The 25,006-nt window shown below is 57.7% G+C and overlaps 1 protein-coding gene across 2 annotated transcripts; it reads left to right on the top strand.

Moving 5' to 3' along the window:
* Positions 1 to 3,374: 3,374 nt before the first annotated feature.
* BCL7A (BAF chromatin remodeling complex subunit BCL7A) lies at positions 3,375 to 25,000 on the top strand. 2 transcript variants are annotated; one of them, XM_039879373.1, is made up of 6 exons: positions 3,375 to 3,655; positions 10,461 to 10,542; positions 13,104 to 13,200; positions 16,983 to 17,150; positions 21,288 to 21,409; positions 24,649 to 25,000. In XM_039879373.1, exons 1-6 carry the CDS (start codon positions 3,564 to 3,566, stop codon positions 24,718 to 24,720), a joined length of 633 nt encoding a protein of 210 aa, XP_039735307.1. In that variant the 5' UTR covers positions 3,375 to 3,563; the 3' UTR covers positions 24,721 to 25,000. The 2 variants fall into 2 exon arrangements, with proteins under 2 accessions (XP_039735307.1, XP_039735306.1); XM_039879372.1 differs by having other exon boundaries at positions 21,288 to 21,472.
* Positions 25,001 to 25,006: the final 6 nt, after the last annotated feature.

Genomic DNA, 25,006 nt, shown 5'->3' with positions numbered 1-25,006 from the left:
GAATAAGCAAATCTTCAGAGACAGAAAGTAGATTCGTGGCTGTCTGGGGCTGGGGGTAGGGAGAGGAAGGGGGACTGCTAATGAGTTAAGGGTTTCTTTTTGGGATGACAAAAATGTTCTAAACTTGATTGTGGTGATGGTTTCACAATTCGGTGAATATACTAAACACCACTATGAAAGGGTGAATTTTATGGTCTTTTAATTACATTTCAGTAAAGCTATAATTTTAAAAATTCAACTGGCTAGACCAGCCACCAACCGGCTAAGCTGGGACCATGCCCGGGACCTAACCCCTGGGTGAAGAGAGAGACAGGCCCCCCCGCCCCGTAGCTTTTGTAGTGGGAGTGGCTTTACCCCCCAAGGCTCACCCAGACCTAGGAAGGGTGTTCGGGTGCTGGCAGCCGAAACGACCACGCACGTGGGAGGGAAGCAGCAGACACCTGGGCAGCCTTCTAGTGTCCCGGCCTGCGAATTCGCCAAGCCTGCTTCTGGACGGACTCCAGCTTCACTCCAGGTCCCTGGGTCATGACCAGACAGAGAGTCTGGATTACACGGTCTCACTTGTGAACACATCGGCCTGTCAAAGCAGTTTATATCTACTCTCTATTTTCATATGACCTCAAGTGGCCCAAATTTGGGCAAGTCAATGGCTGCATAGATGGATGTGCAGATTGCCAATCCACTAGTATCTGAGCTGGTGACAGGTTTTATAGGCAAGAAAAAGTACCGAGAGGCCGATTGCAGTGTTTGGTTTATCAAAAACCTTTTCTGTAAGGCCTCCCCAGTCTATTTAAAACTCATCATAAGGCTCACACTTTGAGGGAGACCATCCCCACAACAATTTGGGACCCCATCAGCCTCCGCCAGTGGTATGCTGGTAATTGTCTCCCAGCCAGCTCTGGGTGGGGTCGGAGAAAGGATCCCAATGAGTAGCATCTGCCAATTTCCAAGCTATGGATGACTTCAAACTATCAACACGAGAACACTGCACGCAGAGTTGGAAAGTGCAGGTCTGTCACCCAGCAGTGACCCCCACCCTCAGGGTACACTAGGCAATCTAGTCGTGCTCAATCGGGCAGCCTGTACTGGCATCATCTGAGTGGTCCAGGGACCCACAAGCCCTGAACTAGACGAGGCCTTCCTGAACTAGCAGTACCATCAGGAGCCTGGCAGAGCAAATGTAAAGCATCTCTCAAGGAAGGTAACTTCATCCTAGGCCTCAACTAATCCCTTTAAATGAATTTGAAAACATAGCGTTCAGCACGGTCAGAGAGAACCAGGCGGATCACAAGGAAATAGGACACCATGAGCAAGAACCAGCAGAAACAGACCCTCAGACACTTCACATATTAGAATTATCAGACACCGAAACAACCGTGCTTTATTGAAGGAAAATTTAAAGTATCTTCAGGAGACAAGAAACTATAAAAAGGGACATACCAGATTCACAAAGAACATTTGTAGAAAGCTTTACAGTCTAATCAGAGATCAGAAACACAAATTCCTTCAGGGGCTATCTGATAATACAAATGAGTAAAGTGACTGGGTGACACACTGGTGACCTGGAGGGGCACAGAACTCCTCAGCTACAGCTGATTGCTGCCGTGTGGCACTGGGGGCCCGGTTTGTAGATCTGCTATTTCCAGTGAGGTTGATTTCTTTTCATCGTGTTAAAATACATATAACATAAAATCGACCGCTGTGTTTTAAAGTGTACAGTTCGGTGGCATTGAGTGTATTCTCAATGCTGTGCACCCATCACCACTATCTAGTTCCAAAACTTTTTCAGCACCCCAAAAGGAAACCCCACACCCATTAGAAGTCACTCCCCATTTCTCCTTCCCTCTGGCCCCTGGCAACCACCAACCTGTTTTCTGTCTCTATGGATTTGCCTAGTCTACAGATCTCGTGTAAATGGAAGGACACTATACTTGTCCTTTTGTGACTGGCTTCTTTCACTTTGCGTGTTTTCAAAGGTCATCCACGTCATAGCAAGTGTCAGTACTTCGTTCCTCTAAACAGCTTAATAGACACACACATTTATCCATTTAACCATTCCAGTTGAGACTTAAATTTTTGATATATCTTCTTAAATTCAAATCTATAGTTTTCAACGATCTGCGTGGCCCGAAGCACATGTCTGCTGACCCGGCCCCGTTAGACGGCCGGCGGGGTGGGACCTGCTTTGGGGCCTGCTGTGACATAGCTTTTCCTATGTAATCCTCAGAGTGATTCTCTACGCCTTCTCAGCTTTCACTTTTGGAACTTGCGGTGAAAAGACAGGCCTTGGGAAAGGCCCGCAGGGCCGCCTCCCACTCCATGACCCCCCCGCAGGGCCAACTGCTTGGTTCTAGAGTGAATGGGAGTCAGAGAGCTAGCGATGGCTGTGACCTTGAACTTCCCTGTGACTCAGTTTCCCGATGCGTAAAATGACTGGTGCTGGGCTAGTTTATCTCCAGGGCCCTGGACTTGCTGACAGGGTCACTGTCACTTTCCCCAGCATCCACCTGGGCGTGAGTTAGCTCTGGTCAAGTCGGTTTAGCTGCACCTGAACACAAAGATGCGGCACCTGGGTGGTCCTGATAATGACAGTTGGCTCCACAGAGCTGTCCCCCCGCAGGACAGGGAAGAAACATCCTCAGCCGTCCTCCTTGTAGGCTGACCAGGCCATTTTACCCGCTAGGGTCGTTCGTGCGGTCGTAGCACCTGCTCTGAGCCTGAGACCTAAGTCAGAAGGGGCTTACATTGAAATCGTGGTTCTCTGACAAAGCCAGCGTGGGCCTCTTCGAGGGCCGCGATCTCTGGGAGCGGCGGGGAGCAAGGTAGAGCCCCCGTTAAAACGCAGGTCACTAGTGAACTTTCCCTGCCGAAAGCGATTTAATAAGCAGGGCCTAGCAGCACCTCTCCTCCAACCCCAGTTTTCCGAGGGGCTCAGCAAAGAGAAGCGACGTCCTAGCTCGCGTGTCTACACGGGGCAGAGGGCCAGCCTAGATCGGTGTTTCTCAACTCTTCCCCAAGAGCAGCACCTCGCGTCCCGCATCGCCGTCTTCAACTCCGCGAAGTCCAGAGCCCCGCAGGAAACTTGCATTGCTGCGCCCGCCGCCGAGAGCCGCGGGGCTGGCGCCCGAGGAGCGCGCCCCCTCCGCGGCCCGCCCTCCCCCGGGGACCCCGCGGCACCTGCGCCCCCTCCCCCCACCCCGGGTGAGGGTCCGCCCGCCGCCCCCTCCGCGAGCCCGGGGCCGGATCGCCCGGCGCCCCTCGACGCCTCCCCGGGGCGGGCGGGAGGCCCGCGGCGCGGCCCCGCGTCGGCGGCGCCCGGAGGCCGCGCAGCTCCCCCTGCTCCGTGCAGCTGCCGCCCGGCGCTTGCGCACTGGGCCCGGGCGCGCGGCGGCCGCGGCTTTGTGTGTGTGTGTGTGTATGTGTGCGAGTGCGTGCGAGTGTGTGCGCGTGTGTGTGTGTGTGTGCGCGAGTGAGTGAGCGGCGGGCGGGCGCGAGTGTGGCCGCCGCGCAGCGCGAGCAGGACCCGGCGGCGCGCTCGCTGCCTCTCTCTCCCCGCCAGAACCATGTCGGGCAGGTCGGTTCGAGCCGAGACCAGGAGCCGGGCCAAAGATGATATCAAGAGGGTCATGGCGGCTATCGAGAAAGTGCGCAAATGGTAAGCGGAGGCGCTGCTCGCCCGCTGGGCGCCGCGGCCGCCCGACCCCCGACCACGTCCAGAAAGCCGGCGGGCGCAGCGCCCCGGCCGCCCGCGGGCCCGGGAGTTGGAGAGGGCGGGCGGCGCGCGGGCCGGGTCACCTGCGCGAGGCGGGGGCCGCGGCCGCTGCCCAGGTGCGCTCGCGCCTGTCGCCCACCTGGCGCGGCGGCAGCGGCCGCCCGGAGGCGGAGGCGCCCGGAGCCGGGCGGCCAGCAGCGCCCCCCGCCCCCCCCACCCCCCACCGCGGCGCTCGGCTCCCGGGAGGGGGGCTCGGGGCCGGCCCCAGAAGCCATTTCGTTTTTGTGCAAGTCACATGAAAGCGGCTTCCCGCGCGCCGGGGCCGCGATGCCGGCGGCGGAGGGGAGAGCGCGAGCTCCATTGTGCAGCGCCGAGCGGGCCGCCGCCGTCTCCGTCTCCGTCTCCGTCTCCTCCCCGCGCGCCCCGGGCGGCGCAGCGCCGGCCCCCGCGCCCGCGCCCTCGCCCGCGCCGGGCCTCCCTCCCTCGCTCCCTCCCCGGCTGGCTGGCTGGCTGGCTGGCTGGCTCGCTCGCTCCCCGCCTCCCAGGCCCGGCGCCCTCGAGTCTGCGGAGTTTGCAGAGCGCGAGCCGTTTAAATTTAGCGCTTTGGGCCGCCTGGAGCGAGGGCTCTTGGCGAGGAGGCAAGATGGGGGCGAGCGCGAGGAGGGGCGCTGCGGGGCGCCGGGCACCTCCTGCGCCCGCCGCGCCCGCCGGCCGGGCGCGGGGCTCGGGCGAGCCAGTGTTTGGGGCCAGAAACCGGTCCTGGGCCGCGTCTGCCTTTCCCCGACCGGCTCGTGCTTGTTTTGCGAAGGGAGCCGTTGTTTTTGTTCTCTGCGCGGGGGCAAAGGGAGGCCCGGGCTCGACCGCGCGTGTTTCTCCAGCTCGCGCCCGAGTGTCCAGCGTGGCCTCGTTGTAATTAATAGGACTGAACGTTCGCGCGGCCTCGCCGGGGTCTGACGCGGAATCGGCCCGAGGGCCAGGCCCGAGACGCCGCAGATCGCCAGGTTGGGGCAGACTTGTTGAAAACTCCCAGCTCCCTGATTTCAACTTTATTATTATTATTATTATTATTTTTTTTTCCCACGGCTTCAGCAGGGTCAGGGACGGAGAGGAGTAGCCGCGATGTTCTCGGGTGTCAGTGCCCGCGGGCTCGTCCTGACCCTTTATCTAAAGCCTGAAAACTGGGCAGGCCCCCCCGCGGTGGGCCATGTTTATGTTTAGGGGTGTCATTTCTTGAGTAACGCCTTGGTCTGTAAAAACCACAGGGGGCGAGGATCCAGTCTAGCCGTGTCACAAGTTAGCTGTCCTTTCTGAGTCAAACCCAACAAAAAAAAGGCAAGAGGAAAATCAATAAAGTCCATGTGCTCCTGGGCCTCCTATGGAAAGGGCCGTCTGCAGATGGCTGGATGCCCGGCCGAGGGCTGGGTTTGGCTCCAATGGGACAAAGAATTTTCAGAACCATGAGAAGGGGAGGCTTTCCAAAGTTGAGATCCAAGTCCTCGGCGTTGTGGGAGCTCGCCTAGTGTGCAGGACACCCCCTGCCGGACCGGAGCCATTTAAAAATGGCAGAAACAGCTGCAGGCCAGAACACAGAGGCAAACAAGCCCACAGCCCCCTCTCCCGTGGGATTCCCAGAAGGAAGGCTGGAGTTGTCCCCTGTCTTAGCGCCTGTGCCAAGAAAGAACTGGTGCCTGGGCCTGAGTCTCTTCTGCCACCGGCCTGGAGGTGAGGACGGGCCTGGCGGCAAGCTGCCTGTCTGTGCTCCAGGCGGTGCGGCAGGGCCTCCTGCCCCAGGTTCCCGCCGGGCAGAGGCCCCTGCACCCTGACAGCTGCTCCCGTGGGGCAGGCCTGCCAGCTGCTCTGCAGGGAGGGCAGATGGAGCTGTGAGGGTTTCCACCCCGTCGGCCCCAGAGCAGCCGGCCTGCTGTCCTTCCACGCCGCTGAGCCCACTGCAGTCCAGGCCTTGTTTGGGGGACGGGAGGAGAATTTATCTCCCTCTCTCCTTGTGTTTCGGGAGACATGTCATGTCCTCTCAAGACCTCAGGGCTGGGCTTCCACTTCACTTCCTGGCCTTGACCTTGGGCAGACCACAGGAACTTCTCTAACCATGGCAGCAAGGGAGTCCTGTGCCACTTTCTCACCCTCTCCCCGGTCACATCTCCGACAGCACTTATCCCTACTCAAATGTCTTTATTGTCGGGTGGACTCTGTAGAAACTTGTATTTTGCTTATATTTTTTTTCCTCCGGCCTCTTCTAAGCAAGAAAGACTTGGCCTTATTTCTTGGGGTTCCCCAGCCCCGAGAAGCCAACTCTCACCTGCACTGTGCCTTTCGAACGGGTCTTCCGGTCAGTCCTCCAGACGTCGGGCTGTTTATTAACTGCGTGGCACCAACCACGCAGCTCACCGCTGGCTGGGATGCCGGGTTGCCAGATTTAGCAAATAAAATGACAAGACACCGAGTTAAATTTGAATTTCAGGTAAACAACGAAATTTATTTTATTTTATTCTTTTTTTGTAGAGAATTTTTATAAGAGTTTATTTGAGCCAAATTGACAATATATGCTGGTGAGCAAGATCTCAAATGCCCCGGAGAATAACAACGAAATAATTTTTAAAACAAACAAAAAATTTTTTTTAGCCTAAGTAGGTCCCATGCGATATTTGGGACATACTTATACTAAAAAAATTATTCACTATTTATCCGAAATTCAAATTTAATTCGCGATCCTATATTTTCCCCAGAGGAGAATGGAGGTATCTGGCGTAACATTCAGCCCGGAAGCCTAGGGTGGTACTTCTCCCGGCCCCGGTGACCGGTGACAGTCCCCGGTCTGCCAGCCCCACCCTTCCCCTACCCCTGGATAAAGCCAGCAGCCAGCGTGGCCACCCTGTCCTAGCTGCCGGCTGCTCTTCCTCTCCCTCTGGTGTCCCAGCAGGGCAGGCCGGTGAGTACGAGACAGCCAGAATGTGGCTGAAGGAGGGACAGAACGGTGGGCCCCTCTTTGGGAAACTAGGTGAGGAGGCCCAGTGTGAGTGGAGAAGATCAGGGAGGGAGATTGGCTTGAGCTGAGCAGTAGGCTTAGGCCGGCGACCCCTGGGCCTTTGGTCTGAAGGGTCCCTCAGTGACTGTGGACACAGAGGACTTTCTGAGGACTTCCCACTTGTCCTTGAGGGAGGGACAGGCCTGTGCCTAGGGCGTCACCTCAGCTCCTCTGGCGGTGCCCACCTGCCAGGCACAGGGCGGGTCAAGCGGGCCTGGGCCTCGTTAGGGTAAGGCTAGCCAGTGGCCGGGCCTCCTGAGGCATCGAAGACCAGCCCTGGGATGTGAATACAGAGTGAAGGGTTTAGAGCTGTCTTCGAGGGAAACAGGTGACCCCAAGGTGGTCTCGCCCTTAGACCTGAGTGGACCTGGGAGAACACTGGAAATTGGCCTTGGCCTGGAAAATCTGGGATAGCTGCTTGTCATTTGCATAGGAGCCTGAGCTGAGGAGGAGCGTTTGAGGCTTGAGTCCTTCAACTGGGACCTCATTTAGTCCTTTCGTCCGGGAGTCCAAGTCTGATGGGGAAGAGAGGTACTTCAGGCTGGTTACCAGGGGCCATCAAGGCAGCAGGGCTTAGGGCGCGGCCAGGGGCAGCTTCACGGCAAGGCTGGGGTGCGGCCTGCTGATCGTGGTGAATCTGGGCCCAGTGCCTGCAGGTGGAGAGAGCTGGGCGACCTGGGGGAGCCACAGAGCCCGGTCTGGACGGTGCCTTTGCTCCTTGGAGGGGCCTGTGTGTCCCTTGTGGTCAGACTGAGTTTTTGCGAGCAGCCAGCAAACTGGATCTCTATGTTGTCTGACTTTTTCTTTTAAGTTTGGCAATCGATTCAAATTTTCAAAAGTACCACGCAGGCCGGATGAAACACACTTGTTCGCCTCCCTAGATGCAAGGTAATAACTCGGCTTAATGCCCTCGCTGGGAGTGGGGGCCGTGTGCCCTGCGCGATGGGTTGGGGGGGCCGCAGTGGGAACTCCGCTGCTCCTCTGAGCCCCTGTGTGTTTCTCAAGCCACCAGCTTGATGAGACACCTAGGCTCACGTGCCATATCTGTGGGGCCTCCTCTCACCCTCCCTGGTGCTGGCTCAGTGGCTTGTACCTTAAGTTCGGGGCCCCATCGCTACCTGGGTGGCTGCTGGCTGGATAGCAGGCCCGAGGGCGGGCTCTTTACACTCTGCCCTCTGTCCGGCAGCCCCTCAGTGTCCACACCTAGAAATGCAACTGAAGCACGGTGAGTTGGGCGCTCGGGCCAAGGGTCGCCAGCTGGGGCAAAGTGACAGCCTACCTGGCCGCGCTGAGCTCATCACTTGCAGGGCCCGTACCCTCCCTGGGAAGCACCTGCAAACATCCACCCTGGCTCAGGTGTGACACACACCCAGATCTGGTACACTTTCTGCCCTGAAAGGGGCCTTGCATATTGCAAGTCAATTCCTTTTTTTTTTTTTAAACACAATCAAACAGCGGATTTGTTGACCTACTAGGGCCCAGGCTAAGGAAGCCAGTCCAGGGCTTGTGTGTAGTAGGTGCCTTTGGTCACTTGCACAGGGTTCTAGCAACATGCACTTTTGTCCAGCTTCTGTGACCAGTGTGGCCTGTAGGATGGAGTCTTCGTTCTCACGGATAACAGAATAGCAGGAGGCGGATGCTGGGGTCCGAGCCCGTGTCCAGTCCTGGCTCTGCCGTCACCTAAGCTGTGTGACCACGAACTAGCGGTATAACCTCTCTGGGCCTCCCATTTCCTCATCTATCAAGTGGGGTGATAGTAGTCCCCATTTCATGGGCCTGTTGGCAACCTCTGGGAGAGACGGCCTGTAAATAAACCGCTTGGCACGAAGCCTTGGCACGCAACGGCTATTGTGATTGTTGCTTTGTCACTGGGACTGTTTCTTGGAACACCCCATCCCTTCCTGGCACCTTCTGATCGTTCAGAATAGAGGTGGGGAAAGACCGGGATTGTGGATTGTCCATTTTGCCTCCAGGAGGTAGGAGGTGGGTGGGAAGTGACTTAGATCTCTGCCTTTCCTTCCTCCTTTCTGGACTAAAAGGGGCAGGGATGAGGGCCCGAGAGGCCGCTCTAGACAGCAGAGCGGCAAAGAGGGTTTGATGACTTGACCTCCCCGTGCCTCAGTTTCTTTGCCTGTCAAATAGGGAAGGTGACGGTCCCTGCCACGTGAGCTTGTGGGAAGATTAGAGCACGTGTGAACTGCGCTGAGCCCCCGGAATGCACTAGCATAATAAAGAAAACGAGTCCCACCGCCCTCCAGCAGGGAATGTGTGGGACCCGAGCAGGCACCATTTTGGGGGACCCGAGACTGAGGTCTGGCCCGGGAGGCTGGAGAAGGTGCTAGACAGCTCACAGGGGTGCTCATGGCATGGGCGGTTCTTGGTTCTGGTGGAACCGCGTCACTAAAATTGCTGAGGGCTCCTGGCAGCTCTGCCACCTGTACCAGGTGTGTGTCTGGCCTTGACATCCCATGGTCAGTCCCTTGAGTCAGCTAGTTTCCTCACTGAGCAGTGGACAGATCCTCTGCAACCTCCCACTTATCCCGAGATGGCAGAGCCTGATGTGAGGAGCACGGACCCCAGCGCCAAACCCTCCTGGCTTCGCGTCCCAGCTCGCTCTCTGGCGGGTTCTCCCTGAGCCAAGGTGCCCTCCGGTGCTTGGCCTCTGGGCGTCACTCTCAGTGTCTGGGGCAGGAAGTGACATGACCTGCCTTATAGACTGCAGGGGGTCAAGGACAGAAGTTGGGGAAGCTGCACCAGTAATCTAGAGAATGACAGTGGCTTGGAGCAGAGTGGAGGGGAGGAGAGGGTGGTCGTTGTCATCCTTAATGAAAGCCGGTCGCCCCTTTTCCTTCTTGTGGCCTGTGAGTTTTCTCCTCCTCGTCCATAAACCTGCCTCCAGCAGCCAGGGGTCCTGGACGCTGTCCCTGGGGAGCTTAGGATTTGGCCGGGCGAGGGGGCGGGCCAGACATGGGCCTCGAGAGCTGAGACCCTGAAACAGGTGCCCACCTCAGGGCCAAGGGGTGGGGCCTTGGAGTGTCCTTTCAGCTGCAGCCCACAGCTGGGGCTGGGCTTCCCTGTCACAGCCCCTCCGTATCAGCGTCTGGGGACCACCTTGGGGCGAGGCCACCGGGCAGCCTTGCTCTCCTCAGCTGCGCCCCCCTCAGCTGCTCCCGATGGCAGGGCACGCTGTGTGTCCACTTCCTCCCACTGACCCCAGACTCCCGTCGCACCCCCTCCCCCAGGGAGGCCTGGCTGGCCCAAAGCCCTGTCTGCTGCCCTGTTCACTGGCGCCGTGGGGTGAAGGCTGGAGGATCCTGGGGCCTGGTTCTCTCCTCTGAGGATTTGTCACCATGGCAGCCCCTCTCCCCGAGCCTTGCCACACGTGTCTTCCCAGGCAGCTGGAGGACTTTAACTCACGCTGTCTCACGTGACCGTCACAACAGCCCAGAGGTCGACAGCCCTACGTGGTCTAACAGAGGGGACACTGAGCTCAGATGGGTGAAGTGACGTGTCCGGGGGCCCCAGCTAGCGAGTGGCAGAGCTGGGATTCGAACCTCGCCCGCGTGACCTGCAGCTCGCACTCCTAATCCCAAGCAGCCACTGCATCACATCGTCCCCAAGGGAGTGCGGCCGGTGACCCCGCTGGGTAGGGAGGAAGGCCCTGCCCCCGAAGCTCCTAGTAAACAGGCTCTTCCTCCTCCTCCGTAGGGAGAAGAAGTGGGTGACCGTGGGTGACACATCGCTGCGAATCTACAAGTGGGTCCCTGTGACGGAGCCAAAGGTCGATGATGTAAGTATGAGGGGCCGGTCCCCTGGGATGGGGCTGTCCCTCCATACTCCCTCCCATGAGGGTGAGAGGGGCTCTCAGCTGCCCATCATGGCAGGGGCCTGGGCTGAAGGCCACTTGGAAAGCAGAAGGACCTGACTTAGGGCTAGAGAGGCTGCTGGACCCGTCTCCACTCCACTCGCAGTCCAGCCCCAGTTTGGCCCTCGGAGAGGTGGGGAGTGTCCCCTGCAGGTCATCTCTTCGGGGCCGAGAGGCCCACGGTTTGTCCGTGGGGACACACCTTAGTGCAGAGGCGTCCCCTCCCCTGGGCACCATGGCTTAGGCGTGCTCTCTCGGCTGTTGGAGAACCTTCTGAGGGTTGGAGCTGCTCACGATAGGTGGCCCCAGAGTGAGAGACTTTGGTGCAGGGACGGGTGGGCCACCATGGGAGGCTCCAGGAGGGCTGGTGACGAGCCCATTACAGGGAGCCCCAGTGGCTGTGCTTGGTCTTAAGGAAGGATCGGTGGCAGCCCCCACGGCGGTTTTTCCGTGTGACGGCTCCCAGGCCACTCACTCCCAAAGACCCCAGGTCAGTTACTCCAACTTCCAGTCACAGCGCGGAGCGGCCCAGCTCCAGGCCTTCGCTTGGGCTCCCCCCGGCCTGGGGCGCCTTCCCTGGTCCTGCGAACTCTTCTCTCCTCCAGGAAGGTGGCTCGCACTAAGCCACACAGCTCCATTCGCTCCTGCGGGTGACGTGGGGGTCACGATGGATAGGTCTCTATGGGGCCAGGAAGGTGAGGCCGAGCCGCCCTCCAGCAGGCCGAGGCTCCGTTCCTGACCCTGTGCTGGCATGCTCGCCCCGAGAAGGCCGGCGCCGGGTACCGGCTGTTCCGGAGGCAGAGCTGAGCGTGGCCGGGCTCCTCGAGGGCTCCCCCGTCTGCGCCTTGCACGTCGTCAGGTGTCTTATCAACGCCGCGGCGTTAGAGAAGACGTGGTCCCTGCTCGCAAGGAATTTATAACCTCGTTGGGGGGAAGATCATTATAGAACCGCATGGAACAGACCCGAGGGAAGTGCCAGCTGGATCATGATCAAGGAGAGAATGTCATACAGGGGGCGGTCGGGAGGGACAGGGCGGCTCCAGGCTGGGCGGGAAGCACGAGGTCAGGGGTCGGACAGGCCACCGGGAGGAGCTGGTGATGTTGGACAGGTGGGCCCTGGTCCCCTCCCCGTGCAGTGAAGCATCAGGGTCCTGGTGTTTTGGCCACAGAGCAACAGCGACGTGTCCCATAGACGGGCCTTAGCCCAGCATGGCTGCAAAGACAGTGCCCGGGAAACGCCAGTTCGCTGGCACCACTGAGCCTCTCCCCCTGTGGTGACGGTGACGGGTCTCACACCTGGCTGAGCATCTGATCCCCCGGGAATCTTGAAGAAATGCAGGTCCCTGGGCCCCGCCCCGGACAGCTGAATGCGAATCTCTGAGAGTTGTGGCTGGGAATCTGCATTGTGGGGTTCAGTGGGGAATCATTTCATCTTTTTTTTTTTAAACACCCAATTACCACATGGTTCCACCATTTTTTTTTTCTTCAGAACCCTTGAAAATTTTGTCCTTTCGAAGAGGTAAAAACGAAACTCAAACATCACTTAAAAAAAAATTTTTTTTTTTTAATGGGGTGATTCACCTGCTGTAACACTCACTCTGGTAACACGCGCAGGTCAGCGTCCGTGTATTCACAGAGTCGGGCAGCTGTCACCGCTGTGATTTTAAGGCCCCGAAAAGAAAACTTAGCGGTCGCTCCCCCCAACCCAAGATCCCAGAAACCACCCATCTACCCTCTGCCTTTCTAGGTTTGAAACGTTAACTTTTTGTTTTTGACATTGTACCTTTTTATAAACCTGCTTCCCGTCACTGTGCCCTCCCCCCCGACTCAGCTCCTTTCCTTGAAGGCAGCCAGATCCTTCCACGGAGAGAGCAGGTGCCTGCGGACACGCCAGCACCCGTTCCCTGTCCTCTGCCTCACCGCGAGTGGCGGCATTTCATTTCGCACCTTTTTCTACATCCTGGGGGTGTCGAGACGTGTTTAACGTGGACATTTTGGTAGATCGTTCCCCGCTATTAAACGAAGAGCCGCCTCGTTCTCTAATTCTTACGTCGCATTACATCGAACGAACGAACAGTAATCTGTCAGACACAGGTTGTTTCTAAGACAGTTCTCTTCCAGTTGTAAAAACTGGAACCGTATGCCACCAGCGTCCCCTCCCCCAGCCCCCTCCTCTGGCCTCCCTCTGTGATGGGAGCAGGGCAGCCCCGGGGCCTAACCCATTTGGGAATGTGCGAAGTCTGTTTTTCCGTGGCTGACCTGCCACCGCTGAACCGGTGACCATGGCCTTCCAGCCCCAGCCGCCTCCCTCCGCTGGGCTCCTCGATGAGGCCTCTGATGGGGCGAGTTGACATGCAGGCCAGGGAGAGCCCTCTGGGAACGTAGGGGCCCCAAGACGGGTCAGTAGAGTAAAACCTTCACGCCACCCCCCAGGCTCTCGCCCCCGCGTGCAGGTGACTCGGTCTCTGCTCCGCTTTCTCCTCCAGAAAAACAAGAACAAGAAGAAGAGCAAGGATGAGAAGTGTGGCTCGGAGGTGACCACGCCAGAGAACAGCTCCTCCCCGGGGATGATGGACATGCACGGTGAGCCACCCCGCCGGCCGCAGGGCCCTCCCCGGCCAGGCCCCTGCGCCGAGGCATGGCACCCGCTTGTGTATTGTCTTAGCAGCAGGTCCGTTCACATTCCAGGCAAGGGGTGGTGGGGCTGGGCAGGACCGGGTGCCGCTGTGCCAGGGAAAAGCCTCCGTGAAGGAGAAGAACCTTCCTTGCCCAGGCCAGCAAGCCCTGAAATATAATGCGACACCCGCTTTGCGCCCAGCGACGGAAATCCCTCAGAGATGCTCTGTCCGCCGTTTGTGGCCGGCAAGATTTTCGGCTGCGTGTTTCTCTCTTTCCCTCCTCGGCCCGACATACCCTATAAACGGCTGTATGTCCCACTTTCACATTTTGCTTTGGCCGCTGGGAAGCTCCAACCTGGATTTCTGACCACGTGTTCATCTCTCTGGGACCCGCCTGCCACGTCGACAGCCCGACTTCCTTTGCCGTCTTATTTCAGAAGTTGCAGCCGGTGTCCCGCCGCTCAAACCCAGGCTGGAGACGTGCCTCAGCCAGCCTGCACTTGTCTTGACGTTGCTGGTGTTTATTTTCCTTTTAACCTTTTTTTTTTATCTGAGAGGAAAGGCACAGACGCTAAACGTATGACTCCGTGCAATGTTCACACACCACACAGACCCATGTAACCAGCCCAGGTCAAGACAGACCCCGGTAATCCCCGTGGTGTCCCCTCCTGGTTGTCTCTACCCTCCAAGGAAAACAAACCCCCAGCTGACTTCTGACCTTAGAGAGTCACACGCGAAGTTTCTAAAACATCAACTTTCTGATATTGACAAATCAGGAAATGTGCATTTCTGCCATCCTGGGAAGAAATCAGATTCGGCAACCCCGGACGTGCACTGCTGCTCCAGGCCACAGCGGGAGCACTGTTCCTTGGAGTGGGGGGTGGGAGTGGCTTCCCCAGGCCCACCTGGCTCACCTTGTTCTGTCACCTGCCCGGCCTGCTGATATAAGAGCCCACAGCACTTGCCTTTCTCCGTCTCTCGATCCCAAGGTCGGCGTCTTTGTATTTTTGACCACTCAGCCTTTTGCACAACGTGGTGGTATTAGATAAGTAAGGACATCACAAAGAATTCTGAGTTTGTTGGCGTTTCTAACCCTCCAGACCCAGGGCTGCCTCGTTCTGGGGAAGGAAGGCCAGCGAACCTCCCCGTCCGCCCAACCTGGCTCCTCTGGAAAACGAAAGAGTCTGGCTTTGCAGACAGTTAGTGTGTCAAGAAAGCCCCCGCCCCACTGGCCATATGATTATCGATTATCGTCAGGATGCAGTTTGTCTTCAGAAGTAGGTGTTTGGGCCGGGCTGTAACCTCTCTCCCTGGCGTTGGCCAGCTCCCCTGCTCTCTAGGGGTTAAGAAGACTCCTGGCCTGGCTCAGGGTTTTTGAGTGAATCACAGAATTACAGGTGAGGGCCTTTTAGAACAGAAATCCCACCTGGGTTTAAAACCGGCTCTCCTGGGACCTTCCCCGCGCCCCCCACCTACAGAGTCCTGGTCTAGTAATTTAACACACAGCCTTTGAGTTTGTCTGTATTTAATCTGTCAAATGGGTATAGTAATGCCTGCTTCATAAGGTCAGCGTGAGTATTAAACGAGATGATTTTTTAAAGCCTTGGCACGTTAGTAGCCGTCACAAGGCGCCAAGCGTCTTGCTAAGTGGACCCCGATTTCACGCGTTGCCTCTTTCATCCAAAGAATAAGCCCCATTGTCCAGATGAAGAAGGCGAGGCCCAGAGTCAGGAAGTGTACAAATGCCGGGGCCTTTGCAGGCCCCTGGGAAAATCTCGACTTGACACTGCAGAAGAAGATCTAGAACGCCAAGCACGCCAGGCTCCGTGCGCCGCTTCCCATTGTCATTTCCATTTTAGTTCCTGTGCAGCCCAGACCCAGTCCGACCCCAGAGCATGTCAGCGTGAAGCTTCCGGGCAGGACGTGGGCCCGGGGTGGGGGTAGGATGGGGTAGGAGGAGGTTAAGGGAGGGCATCGGCAGCCAGCTCTCTAGTCTCCAGACTCGGCCGAGGTCGGCCCCTGGACCAGGGTCACACTGTGAGCAGGCCACCAGGCCAGGCCCGGGCAGCTTACTTGCTAAATGTTAATGTTTATTGTCACTCGTTAACACAGCCTCATGCTGGGACCCGTGGGTCCAGCCTCTCTGCCTTCCGTGCTTCCTGACACACGCACACGTATCTTGGTGTATGTAGGAAGGAAGTTTAGATTTTCTCGAAAGGTAAATCAGGAGAGCGTATATCTGTTTTTTTTTCCCCCCAAGTCCCAGAATTCACAAGAGGATGCTTTGTGTAACTAGCCCCCAGAGCACACTTAAAATAAGATGCAATTTACCCAGTTGGGGCTGCGTGACTGCCTGGCGCTTCCTTGGCAGGGTGAGGAAGAAGCAAGACGGGGTTGGGAGTTGGAGGCACCACCCTGAGCAAGGGGGCTCTGCCGCTCTGAGCCTCAGTTTCTCCCCGGTGACAGCACCGACCTGGTACATTGTTGAGAGGGTTAGACAAAGTGACCGTAAACACTCGTGCCCGGTGCCTGATACACAGTAGGTGCCCAGGCCGTGTTGATCTGCCTCTCCCCTCCCCCTGCCAGCCGCCCCCCCCGGCCCCTCTCTCACTTTTACAAAAATGGCCTTGGTCCCAGGCGTACCGCATAGCCCAGAAAAGCAGCGGAAGATTATGGTATGATTTTTGACATCGCTACTTGAGTATCTACAGTTTAAGATGACTCTCTGTGCCCGAGAAAGGGGGTCCCGTGCGAGGTGCCGTGCGCCCTGGGACCCCAGCTCCGCTCCCAGCACAGACACCAGTGCCATCACCCAGTTCTCTTTTTCCTAGATTTCCACTCATCTGAAAACACCATCGGTGCCTCGTCTGTTTCTTAAACGTGGTGTCGTTTTTTTTTTAATTGAAATACAGTTTACGTATAAAAATGCACAACTCTCGAGTGTAAAATTCAGGGAATTCTGACAGCTGCGTGTAGCCTGCGCTAGAGCGTTTTAAAGTACGTTTTCCTGCGTCCCCATCTTTAAGTCTGTATGTAAACCCTTGAGCCCCCTTCGTAATTAATGACGTTTCTACATACCCAGTGCGCCTCTGTCACTCCTAACAGAATTGATAATAATTTCTTGATATCGTTTAACCTTCAGACTGTATTCGAATTCCCCAATGGTCCCAAAACGTCTCTTACATTCAAAACGGGATCCAAATAATTCTCTCTCAGGTGTAGCTGTTAGGTCTCTTCAATTTCTTTAATCTACAATAATCTCCTGTTCTTTTTTTTTTTTTTTTTGATGGTATTGGCTTGAAGAACCGGGGCCAGTCGTCCTGTGGCGTGTCCCACTTTGCGTGGTTACCTCATTCTCTCTCTTTCGTTTCGTATCAAGTGGAAGTGTGATCTGGAGGCCTGATCAGAGGCAGCGTTTGGGCGAGAGCCTCGCGGGCCGTGCCTCGGCCTTGGTGTTACTTCACGGCCAGGGACCCAAGATGTCTGGTTTCTCCACCCAGACGGAGGCCTCTGATGTCCCCCAAAGATGTAGATCGTGCCAGGCCACCATCTGTGGCTGGCTGCCTCCTCGGGGAGCCCACGGGGACTGGCCGAGCCCGGCTCCCAGACCCCTTCGCCTCACAGGGCAGGCCACGAGGGACGGTATTGCGTGCCAGCTCCCTGGGTGTGTCAGCCACCTCCTTTCGTGGGAGAGTGTCCTGCCGCAGGCACCGAGGGACACCCCCTGTGTCTGTCCCCCCCACGCAGACGACAACAGCAACCAGAGCTCCATCGCGGATGCCTCCCCCATCAAACAAGAGAACAGCAGCAACTCCAGCCCAGCCCCAGAGCCCACCCCGTCCGCGCCCGGCGACGGCACCGACAGCAAGGCCGACGAGGCCCAGGCCGAGGGGAAGGAGCTGCCTGGGGCTGAAGGTACGTGCGCCTGGGGACCCCGGTCCACCTCCAGGTCCCGCAGCCAGGGGATAGGACTTCAAGGAGGCCCCGCCACACGCTGGCCCCCAAAGGCCAAGGCGGAAGGACGGTAAGGCCTGGAGGGCCTGTTCTCAGGGAGTGACTCAGATGTCACGTGATCTAGTGTTTGGACAGTTCGTGCTGTGGAGAATTATAAAGTAGGGAGGGAAAGGGGGAGCCTTGCCGCATTATGGGGAGTGTTAGGATTTGGGTGGTCGGAGAAGGCCTCACCGAGCAGATGAGGCTCAAATTAGCCGGGGGAGGAAGCCCCGTGGATAACGGGGAGGGGGGCCTTGTGGGCACAGGGGACCCGTGCAAAGGCCCTGCGGCCCGACCGTGCTCAGTGTGGCTGGAGGGGAGTGGGTGGGGGGCTCAGACAGCGGGAGAGGTCGGAGAGGAGGCGGGGCCGCAAGCGTGGGTGGCCAAGGCCACTTCACTGACCCTGACCTATGCCCGGTGGGGCGGGAGCCACTGGGAGTTCCGTGTTGTGGTCTGAGGGGTCACTTTGGTTGCCAGCATTGAGAACAAACAATGAGGGGGGTGCGGGATGGAGCCAGGAGAGGGGAGGGGCTGGCGGAGGCGGCAAGAAGTGGTGACTGGGGAGCACGTGCGTGTGCGTGTGCGTGTGTGCGCGCGCACGCGGATGTCTGTGGATGTTTGTTCTGAGGTCTTTGCGCTCCCCTTAAAGGAAAAACTTCAAACCCAGATGGCCCTCGGCTTACAACGGTTCGACTGAGGGGTTTTTGACTAGGACGGTACGAAAGCCTTAGGCGTTCCGCGCAAACCGGACTTTGAATTGCGACCTTTTCCGGGCGTGCGTCACGCGGTGCCATACCCTCTCGTGATGCCGGACAGCGGGCCCCAGCTCCCGCTCTGCCACGCCATCACGGGCCGGGGGGCCGTGGGGCACAGGAGGAGCTGGTCACGTCTGGGCCGACACTTGCTAGCCATGCGGCCTTGGGCTGGCAGCGTCACCTCCGGCATGCCTTCCTGTTTCCTTTTAAAAGGGGACAGAAATGTTGTCTCCCGTCAGGTCACCGCAGAGTGAGTGAGGCGGGCTCTTGGCTGAGCCCGGCTCGTGGGAGGGGCCTGGTGAGCAGTGCCGGGGTCACCCAGGTATGGGCCACACCCGGCTTCTGCTTTCCCGTCTTTTCTCCCTGGCCATGGCCTCGTCACTCCTTGTTTGGGGTCTGCGTCTCCTTTGCCCTAAAGGGCCAGGTCAAGCTCAGCCGCAGGAACCATATCTTAGGTTAACGCTTCCTTCCATAACGACATTTTGGTAACCGCCGGCTCCACAAGCCTTACAGGCCCAGGTGGGAACTATACCGGGTCCCCTTCCGGCCACCCCAGGCCACTGGACCTGCACAGTTGCCCGGCCTTACTCAGGCAGGACCAGCACAGGAGGCCAGGGGCTGCTGGGCTTCCCAGGGGGCGGCAGAACCCCCGCGGCCTCCCAGGTCGGGGCACACTGCCTGCCTTCAGGACGGAGCGGGTTGGTCGCCCGCCGTTGACCTTGCTTTGAACTTGTTTACTGCCGAGTGAGTTCAGGGAATGACATAATGTTCAAACTCCCCGGACTAAATTTAGGCCCCAGGAAAATAATTTCCCCTGGGCGAGGTTCCAGCACCGTCTTGCTACAGGAATCAGGCCTCTGTGCCGAGCCCTGGCTCCAAGGCCGGTCTCCACGGAGTGCTCAGGCCGGGCAAGGGGTCAGTGTGACTCTCGGGGTGACCAGCCACCTTCGTGATCTACGCCTACATCTGGGGCGCCACGTCCCACACCACTTTGCCGAGCCCACTGTGTCGGGCAGAAGGGGAACTGTCGTCAGGGAGGACAATCACAGACGGAGGTGTTTCTCAAAGCACACACGTTATGAAATAGACTATAACGTTGTCATGGACTTTTTTTATTATCATTATTGAGACGAAATCCACATAACATGAAACTTAACAGGTCACAGGCGGCAGAAAATGCATTCACAGTGTTGCATGCCCAGCACCTCTGTCTAGTCCCAGACTATCATCAGCCCAGTGGAACCCCTGTCCCCCTGCCCCTGGCACTCCCCACCTCTGCTTTCTGTCTCTGTGGATTTGCTTGTTCTGGACGTTTCACAGACACGGAACGTCCTACGCTGTGTGGCCATTTGCGGCTGGCTCCTTCCGCTCAGCATCGTGTTTTCGAGGTTCATCCACGTCGTGACGTGTGTCAGGGCTTCGTTCCTTTCTGTGGCTGGGCCGTGTCCCGTCGTGTGGATGGGCCACGTTTCGTTCGTCCTTTGCATCTGGTCGTTCACACTCGGGCCGTTCTCATGTCCTGGTCACTGTGAGTGGCGCTGCTGGGGACACGTGTGACCAGTGTTTGAGGACCTGCTTCCGGTTCTTTTAGGTCCATAGCTAGGAGTGGAATTGCTGGGTGGTCTGGCAATTTTGTGCTTAGCTTTTTCGAGGAACGGCCATTAACACGGATTTTAAAGGTAAAACTGAAAATGTCAAAGAAATGTCAGGTTTATGGGGAGTTTGGTTCTGTGCTCTAGGTGATCCCTCGGTTACTGCCATCTGGGGTTCTTTTGCTGCTCGGGTACTTTTCCTGTCCTTCCATTGAATCCTCACAGTGACTCGACAGGGAGGCTGTTGTCAGCCCACTTTTATGGGGGGGGGGGCTGGGGCTGAGGGCCGGTGTGGCAGAGGCAGCGTTGGAACCCAGGTCCTTCTGTAAACCCAGTGTCCGCCCAGACGCCAGCTTGTAGGCGGAGCCCCGCCCTGGTGGGGGTGGGCCCCGGACCCTACCCCTGGCAGCAGGAGACCCCAGCTCAGACCCCGTGGGGTGTCAGGTCTGTGAGCACTGCCCCTAAGACATCAGGACCGCTGGTGTGGGGAGGGAAAGCATGTTAACAGCTGCTCACCTGAGCTGGATGGGCTGATAGGTCGGCCTCCTGGGGAGGTGGGGCTGCTGCCTGCCCGGCTCCCCAGCCCCCTGCGCCCCTCGCCAGTCAGGCCCATTTCCCCATGTTGCTTGCTTGCTTAAAAACTTAAGCCTGGATTCCCACCCCCCTCCTCCTTTGTTACTCCTCTGCCTCAGCAACCCCAGAAAGTAAGGCATTCTTGAGTATTTTAGTGCGCATAAAAAAAAATCAGAGCGGCATATGTTGTTGGGGCCTCGCATGCCAGCTGGGGCCCTGGGTGGGATGTCACTGTTCTCTCCGTGAGCTCTCCAGCTCAGCGCCCCAGATAAGCTTAGGTGGGACCACAGGTACCTCTTCTTCCAAAGCCGCACCCCCTCCTGCAACCTGCTGTGCCCTGCTCCTTCCCTGTGCTAAAGGAAGAAATAACCCAAGTAACGAGCAAAACAGGATTCATTAAAGAAGTGACTGCTTGCTAGGGTGCTGTGCAGCCATCTTGCATGTTCTCGTACTTCGAGAATTTTTAAAGACATGAACAATGCTTCCAAAATGCCGTGTGATCCCTGTTTGGGGAGCGAGGAGGATTGTGTGCGGGTCGCGGGGAAAACATCTGGAAAGATGGGAGTCAATCAGTCCTCCGAAACGTTAGCCGGGTGGCAGCCCTGGGCCGCGTGAGATAATCTGCGGTTTTAACTTGTTTTTCTTCCCCTGTCTTTTCTGTTTCTTGCCGTGATCAGTCATTGCTCTGACGATCAGGAAAACACCCATCCCATTAAGGGAGGTGTTTGCGAAGGACCAGTTACCTATGGGGGCAGATGGGGAGTGCCGGCTCCCGTGGAGGAGGGAGGAGTCGCAGCCATAGCGGCTGGAATGCTCTGTGGCCACCAGGGGGCGCTGGGTGCCCGCGGCACAGAGGCTGTGGCACCCTTTAGATGTCCTCCAGGGGCACGTGGCAAAGCGGTGGGTGGGCAGGCAAGGGCCGGAGGCCACAGGGCCAGCGCCTGTCCTGCCTGGCTGCTGAACACGACATCGCTGAAAAAAATAAGCAAGAGGCTCCCCAAACCCGGCGGCTCACGGCGGCCCTGACAGACCGCCTGGCCCCCAAACCACCCAGCTCCAGGTATTTTTAGTAATGGGTCCATCTGGCCTCGCATCTCACGTGTCTGAAAACAGCTTCTGTCATCGTGTTCTTCCCTCAGACGCTTCCGACGAGCCGAATTCACAGTCTCCAGCGGAAAACTCGATGAGCAGTGCAGAGAACGTCGAGCGGCAGCCGCCTGGAGACGCGGGGCCAGGGGCAGAGACGTCCTCAGTCTCTCAGGTACCTCGATCGAGGTCTCAGAGGGGCAGCCAGATCGGCCGGGAGCCCGTTGGGGTGTCGGGGGTACGTTGAAAGGTGTTTTGTTACTTTGTTCTCTCGTGTTCTCGTTGGACAATTGGCACTTGCGTGTATCCGTTGAGCTAGAGTCGGGAGCGTCCTTCTGTGTCCTGCCCTGGCACGGGGGCTGTCGTGAAGGACGAGACACAGGGACCCTGCCCTCGCGGTGGGTGCGGGAAGAGGGAGGGCACCTCGTCCCAGCCTCAGCTTCGTCACTCTGCTTATTTGCGTCCACCAAAGCCCTGCCTGCTCTCAGAGACCCAGAGTCAGCTTCCTCTAGAGCTGGGCAGATGTCGTCAGCATCTTCAGTGCTGGGTGAAACAGTCTTTGGAGATATTTTACAGCTGACCACACTCCCGCTTCCTCAGACCCCTTGCTGGATTATCACTCTTTGTCAGAATCTGGTTTGAATCAGACAGTGCAGAAGCAGGGGGCCCAGTGGATAGGAACGAAGGTCCCGGGTTCAAATCCCAGCCCCGTCACTTAGCACGCACTGAGCCGCAGTGTCTCCAGCTGCCAGAATGGGGTCGCAGAGCCGTGCTGGGGCCAAGGTGAGGCTGAGACGAGAAAATGGGAGAGGGGGCACGCTCTCGGCGGAGCCGGACCCAGGACGTGCCTCAGTGTTGCTGTGGCCACCAGGATGACTTATACCGTCGACCTCCTGTGCCCATCCAAAAGGAGCGGGGACACAGAGGTATCAAAACGTCAACTGGAAACATTTCCCCTTTGCTGAGTCGTTTCTAGTCGGTACCTCGGGGGAAACTGACAGTAAGTTAGCAGGCAGGAGGGAAAGGCCGGGATGCAGCAAGGCTTGGCCGGCACACCGTGGAACCTTGAGCCAGGCCTCCCTAGGGGACGAGCCCCAGACTTGATCTTCTGCATATCCTCGGTTCTGCACCTCCCTCTCTTCTATGGAACACTCTCCAGATGCCCGAGACACGCAGGGAGTGTTGATGGGAGCTGTGCTGCCCGTGGCAGGAAATTTGTCGAAAGGGAACTGGCCGAATAGCTCCAGGGCTGTGTATAAAACAGACCGGGAGGCAGCTGTTAAAAAGGGTACAGTTGGCCCAGGTACAGATAAAAAAATAAATGTTCTCGCCATGCAAAACGAGGAAAGCAAGCCACAGAGCCTCAGGCCTCGCGTGAGCCCATTTGATTAAAAATAAAAATCAGAGCTTCGTGCGTGGTTTGTAGAACCAAGGTGTCGGCGGGGTCTCGTGGCCTCCTGAACTCAGTAGAGGAAAGGTCAGCTGGAGACGTAGACCCACACCCTGGAGGCGTCTAGCGCTTCCCCTCCCTCAGCCCCCGACATCTGGACATGTCCTGGGGTCTTCCATTCTAACACGCAGCCGCCTCCGCTGCCGTTTCCGGGGGGCCCAGACCTCCTCCACTGTTTTCACGCAGAGACACCCACATTCTCCTGCAGAGCTGCTAGGTTTGTGAGCAGGATGCAAGATTCTTTGCAGTAAAAGCAAACAACTTGACATTGAAGTCCGGCCATTCCTGTTGAAAAAGGAAGGACAGGGTCCCCACGCCACCCCTCCATCCGAGGGTTTCTCTGCTCTTCTCCGTGGAGCCAGGCTCACTCACTTCTCCCCTTCATTTCCATCTCCCTGCCCCGCTCTGCCTCCTGCTCCCTCTGTTATGGAGAGCGGCTCCCCTCTGCCCTTCCAAGTGCTCCGCAGAACCACAGAACCGCAGAACCTCCTCCTGAACAGGATCTCGGAAGGCTCCGTGGCCTGCTTTCTCCTGTTACGTCTGGATTCAGCTTTTGTCACTTTCCTACTAAGAAAAGGGAGAGAACACAGAGGCATCTTCTTCCTGTGTCTGTCATCTCTCCCTGTGACACCTGCTCTCAGGCCCCAAGAAGCTCCTACGTGTCCTATCTCAAGGCCCCTGGATCTCTATTTAACAGTAATTAATTAGGCACCCACTGTGTACTAGGCTCGATGCCAGATAATGGAGACCCAGGGTGAAGCAGCAGACGAGGTCCCTCCCTGTCCTCATGGGGCTCATGATCGGGTTGGGGAGGGAGAGACTCAGCCAGGATACAGCAGACACGGCAGACTGCAAAGCCGCCGTGTGTGCCATGGGAGATCCGGCCCAGGGCGATGCACAGAAGTCTGATGAGAGTGGAGCATTCTGGGAAGGAGGAGGAATTAGGCCGGGAGGGCAGGCTTTCTAGGCAGAGGGAGCCATAGGTGCATGGGCCTGGAGACAGGCATGAGCCTGAGGAATAGAAGGGACCAGGGTGGCTGGAGCCTAGTGGGCGATGTAAGGTGCCCGGTTGGAGTGGGTCCAGGTCCCCAGGACCTTCCCTGCCTGGCAAGGAGTTGGGGTTTTGTTCCGAAGTCAGTGGGGAAGCGTCGGCAGGTTTTAGATGCTACGTATGATTCTGCAAAGGTGGCCTGGGCTGTGTCAAAGGCTGTGTGGGGTGGCTGCGGAGTGAGCTGCTACGTCATCCAGGCCAGAGATAGTGGCGGCTCAGGTGCAGACGGGGTTGGGGGTGGGGGGCGGGCTCGAGCGCCTTTGAGACGGATCAGAGGGACCTTGCTGTGAGGCCGGGCGTGGGAGTTCAGAGACAGGGAGGACTCCCGGGCCCCGTCCAGCTTTTTCCCAGGCAGATGGCACCACCAACGGACCCAGGAGCGCTGGCTGGGATGGGGGATGTCAGGAGCAGGTCTTGGGTGACGAGGTCAGGTTGGTGATGCCTGAGACAGTCTAGTGGGACAGTCAAGGCAGAGGCGGGTGAGCACGTGTTGAGTCAAGGGACTTCTTGGGAATCTGGTGACAACGATGCACCCTGTCCCCAGAATAAAATACACATGCATGTTCACCAACCACCGAGCATCCACCCCGGGCCAGGCACCTGTGCTGGGCCCCGCGGGAGCAGTCGTCAACTCGGCAAGCTTGGTCTTGGGGCTTGGAGAGGTAAACTTGAAACTTGTGCATAAATCACTACCCTGGCAGTTAATGACAGATTGGAGGACAGATAACGGGGCCGCCCCCTCCAAGCTGGACGGGGTTAAGGGGAGGGGTGCTTAGAGGCACATGGGTACGAAGCCAGGGTGACGGCGACAGGCGGGGGGGCCCAGGTGACCTGGGGCTTGGGAAACAGCCAGGCGTGTGGGCTCCTCTTCAACGTCATGCCGCGCTCACCTGCCGTTCTCTCCTTCCCCAAGGATTCGGAAGGAGGGCCACCCTCTAAAAAGATGAAACTGGAGACTTCGCAGCAGAACTCCGAAGAGATGTAGACACCCGGTGCCCTGTCCGGTCCTCGTTTCGCGGGAGAGCCATCAGCTGGCTTCGTTCCATACCTGCCCCCGAGCCAGCCCTCGGGTCGGAACTGCTAACTTTCCAAGTTTACCAAGTGCGAATCCAAGAAGACGTAGGACGGCGTGACTCCTCAGACACTGAAGGACTTTCTGCTGTGAAGCAAAAACACTCGCGTCTTGAAGCGACTGTCCTTGCGGAGGCGGGTCGACAGCTCAGGAGTGTCTGCACACTGTCTCTGAAGCCAAGATTTGCGTTTGCGTTGCT

Source organism: Pteropus medius, unplaced genomic scaffold (genome assembly GCF_902729225.1).
Source record: "Pteropus medius unplaced genomic scaffold, Ma_sr-lr_union100, whole genome shotgun sequence".
Classification (NCBI taxonomy): domain Eukaryota; kingdom Metazoa; phylum Chordata; class Mammalia; order Chiroptera; family Pteropodidae; genus Pteropus; species Pteropus medius.
This window is presented reverse-complemented; position numbering and strand designations above follow the sequence as displayed.

What these genes read in the sequence shown, in the direction of transcription:
- BCL7A (XM_039879372.1), top strand. Translation starts at nt 3,564, where the DNA reads ATGTCGGGCAGGTCGGTTCGAGCCGAGACCAGGAGCCGGGCCAAAGAT. An exon ending in CGGAGCCAAAGGTCGATGAT is followed by an intron (nt 10,543 to 13,103) that starts GTAAGTATGAGG and finishes TTTCTCCTCCAG; the next exon opens with AAAAACAAGAACAAGAAGAA. An exon ending in GGAGCTGCCTGGGGCTGAAG is followed by an intron (nt 17,151 to 21,287) that starts GTACGTGCGCCT and finishes TTCTTCCCTCAG; the next exon opens with ACGCTTCCGACGAGCCGAAT.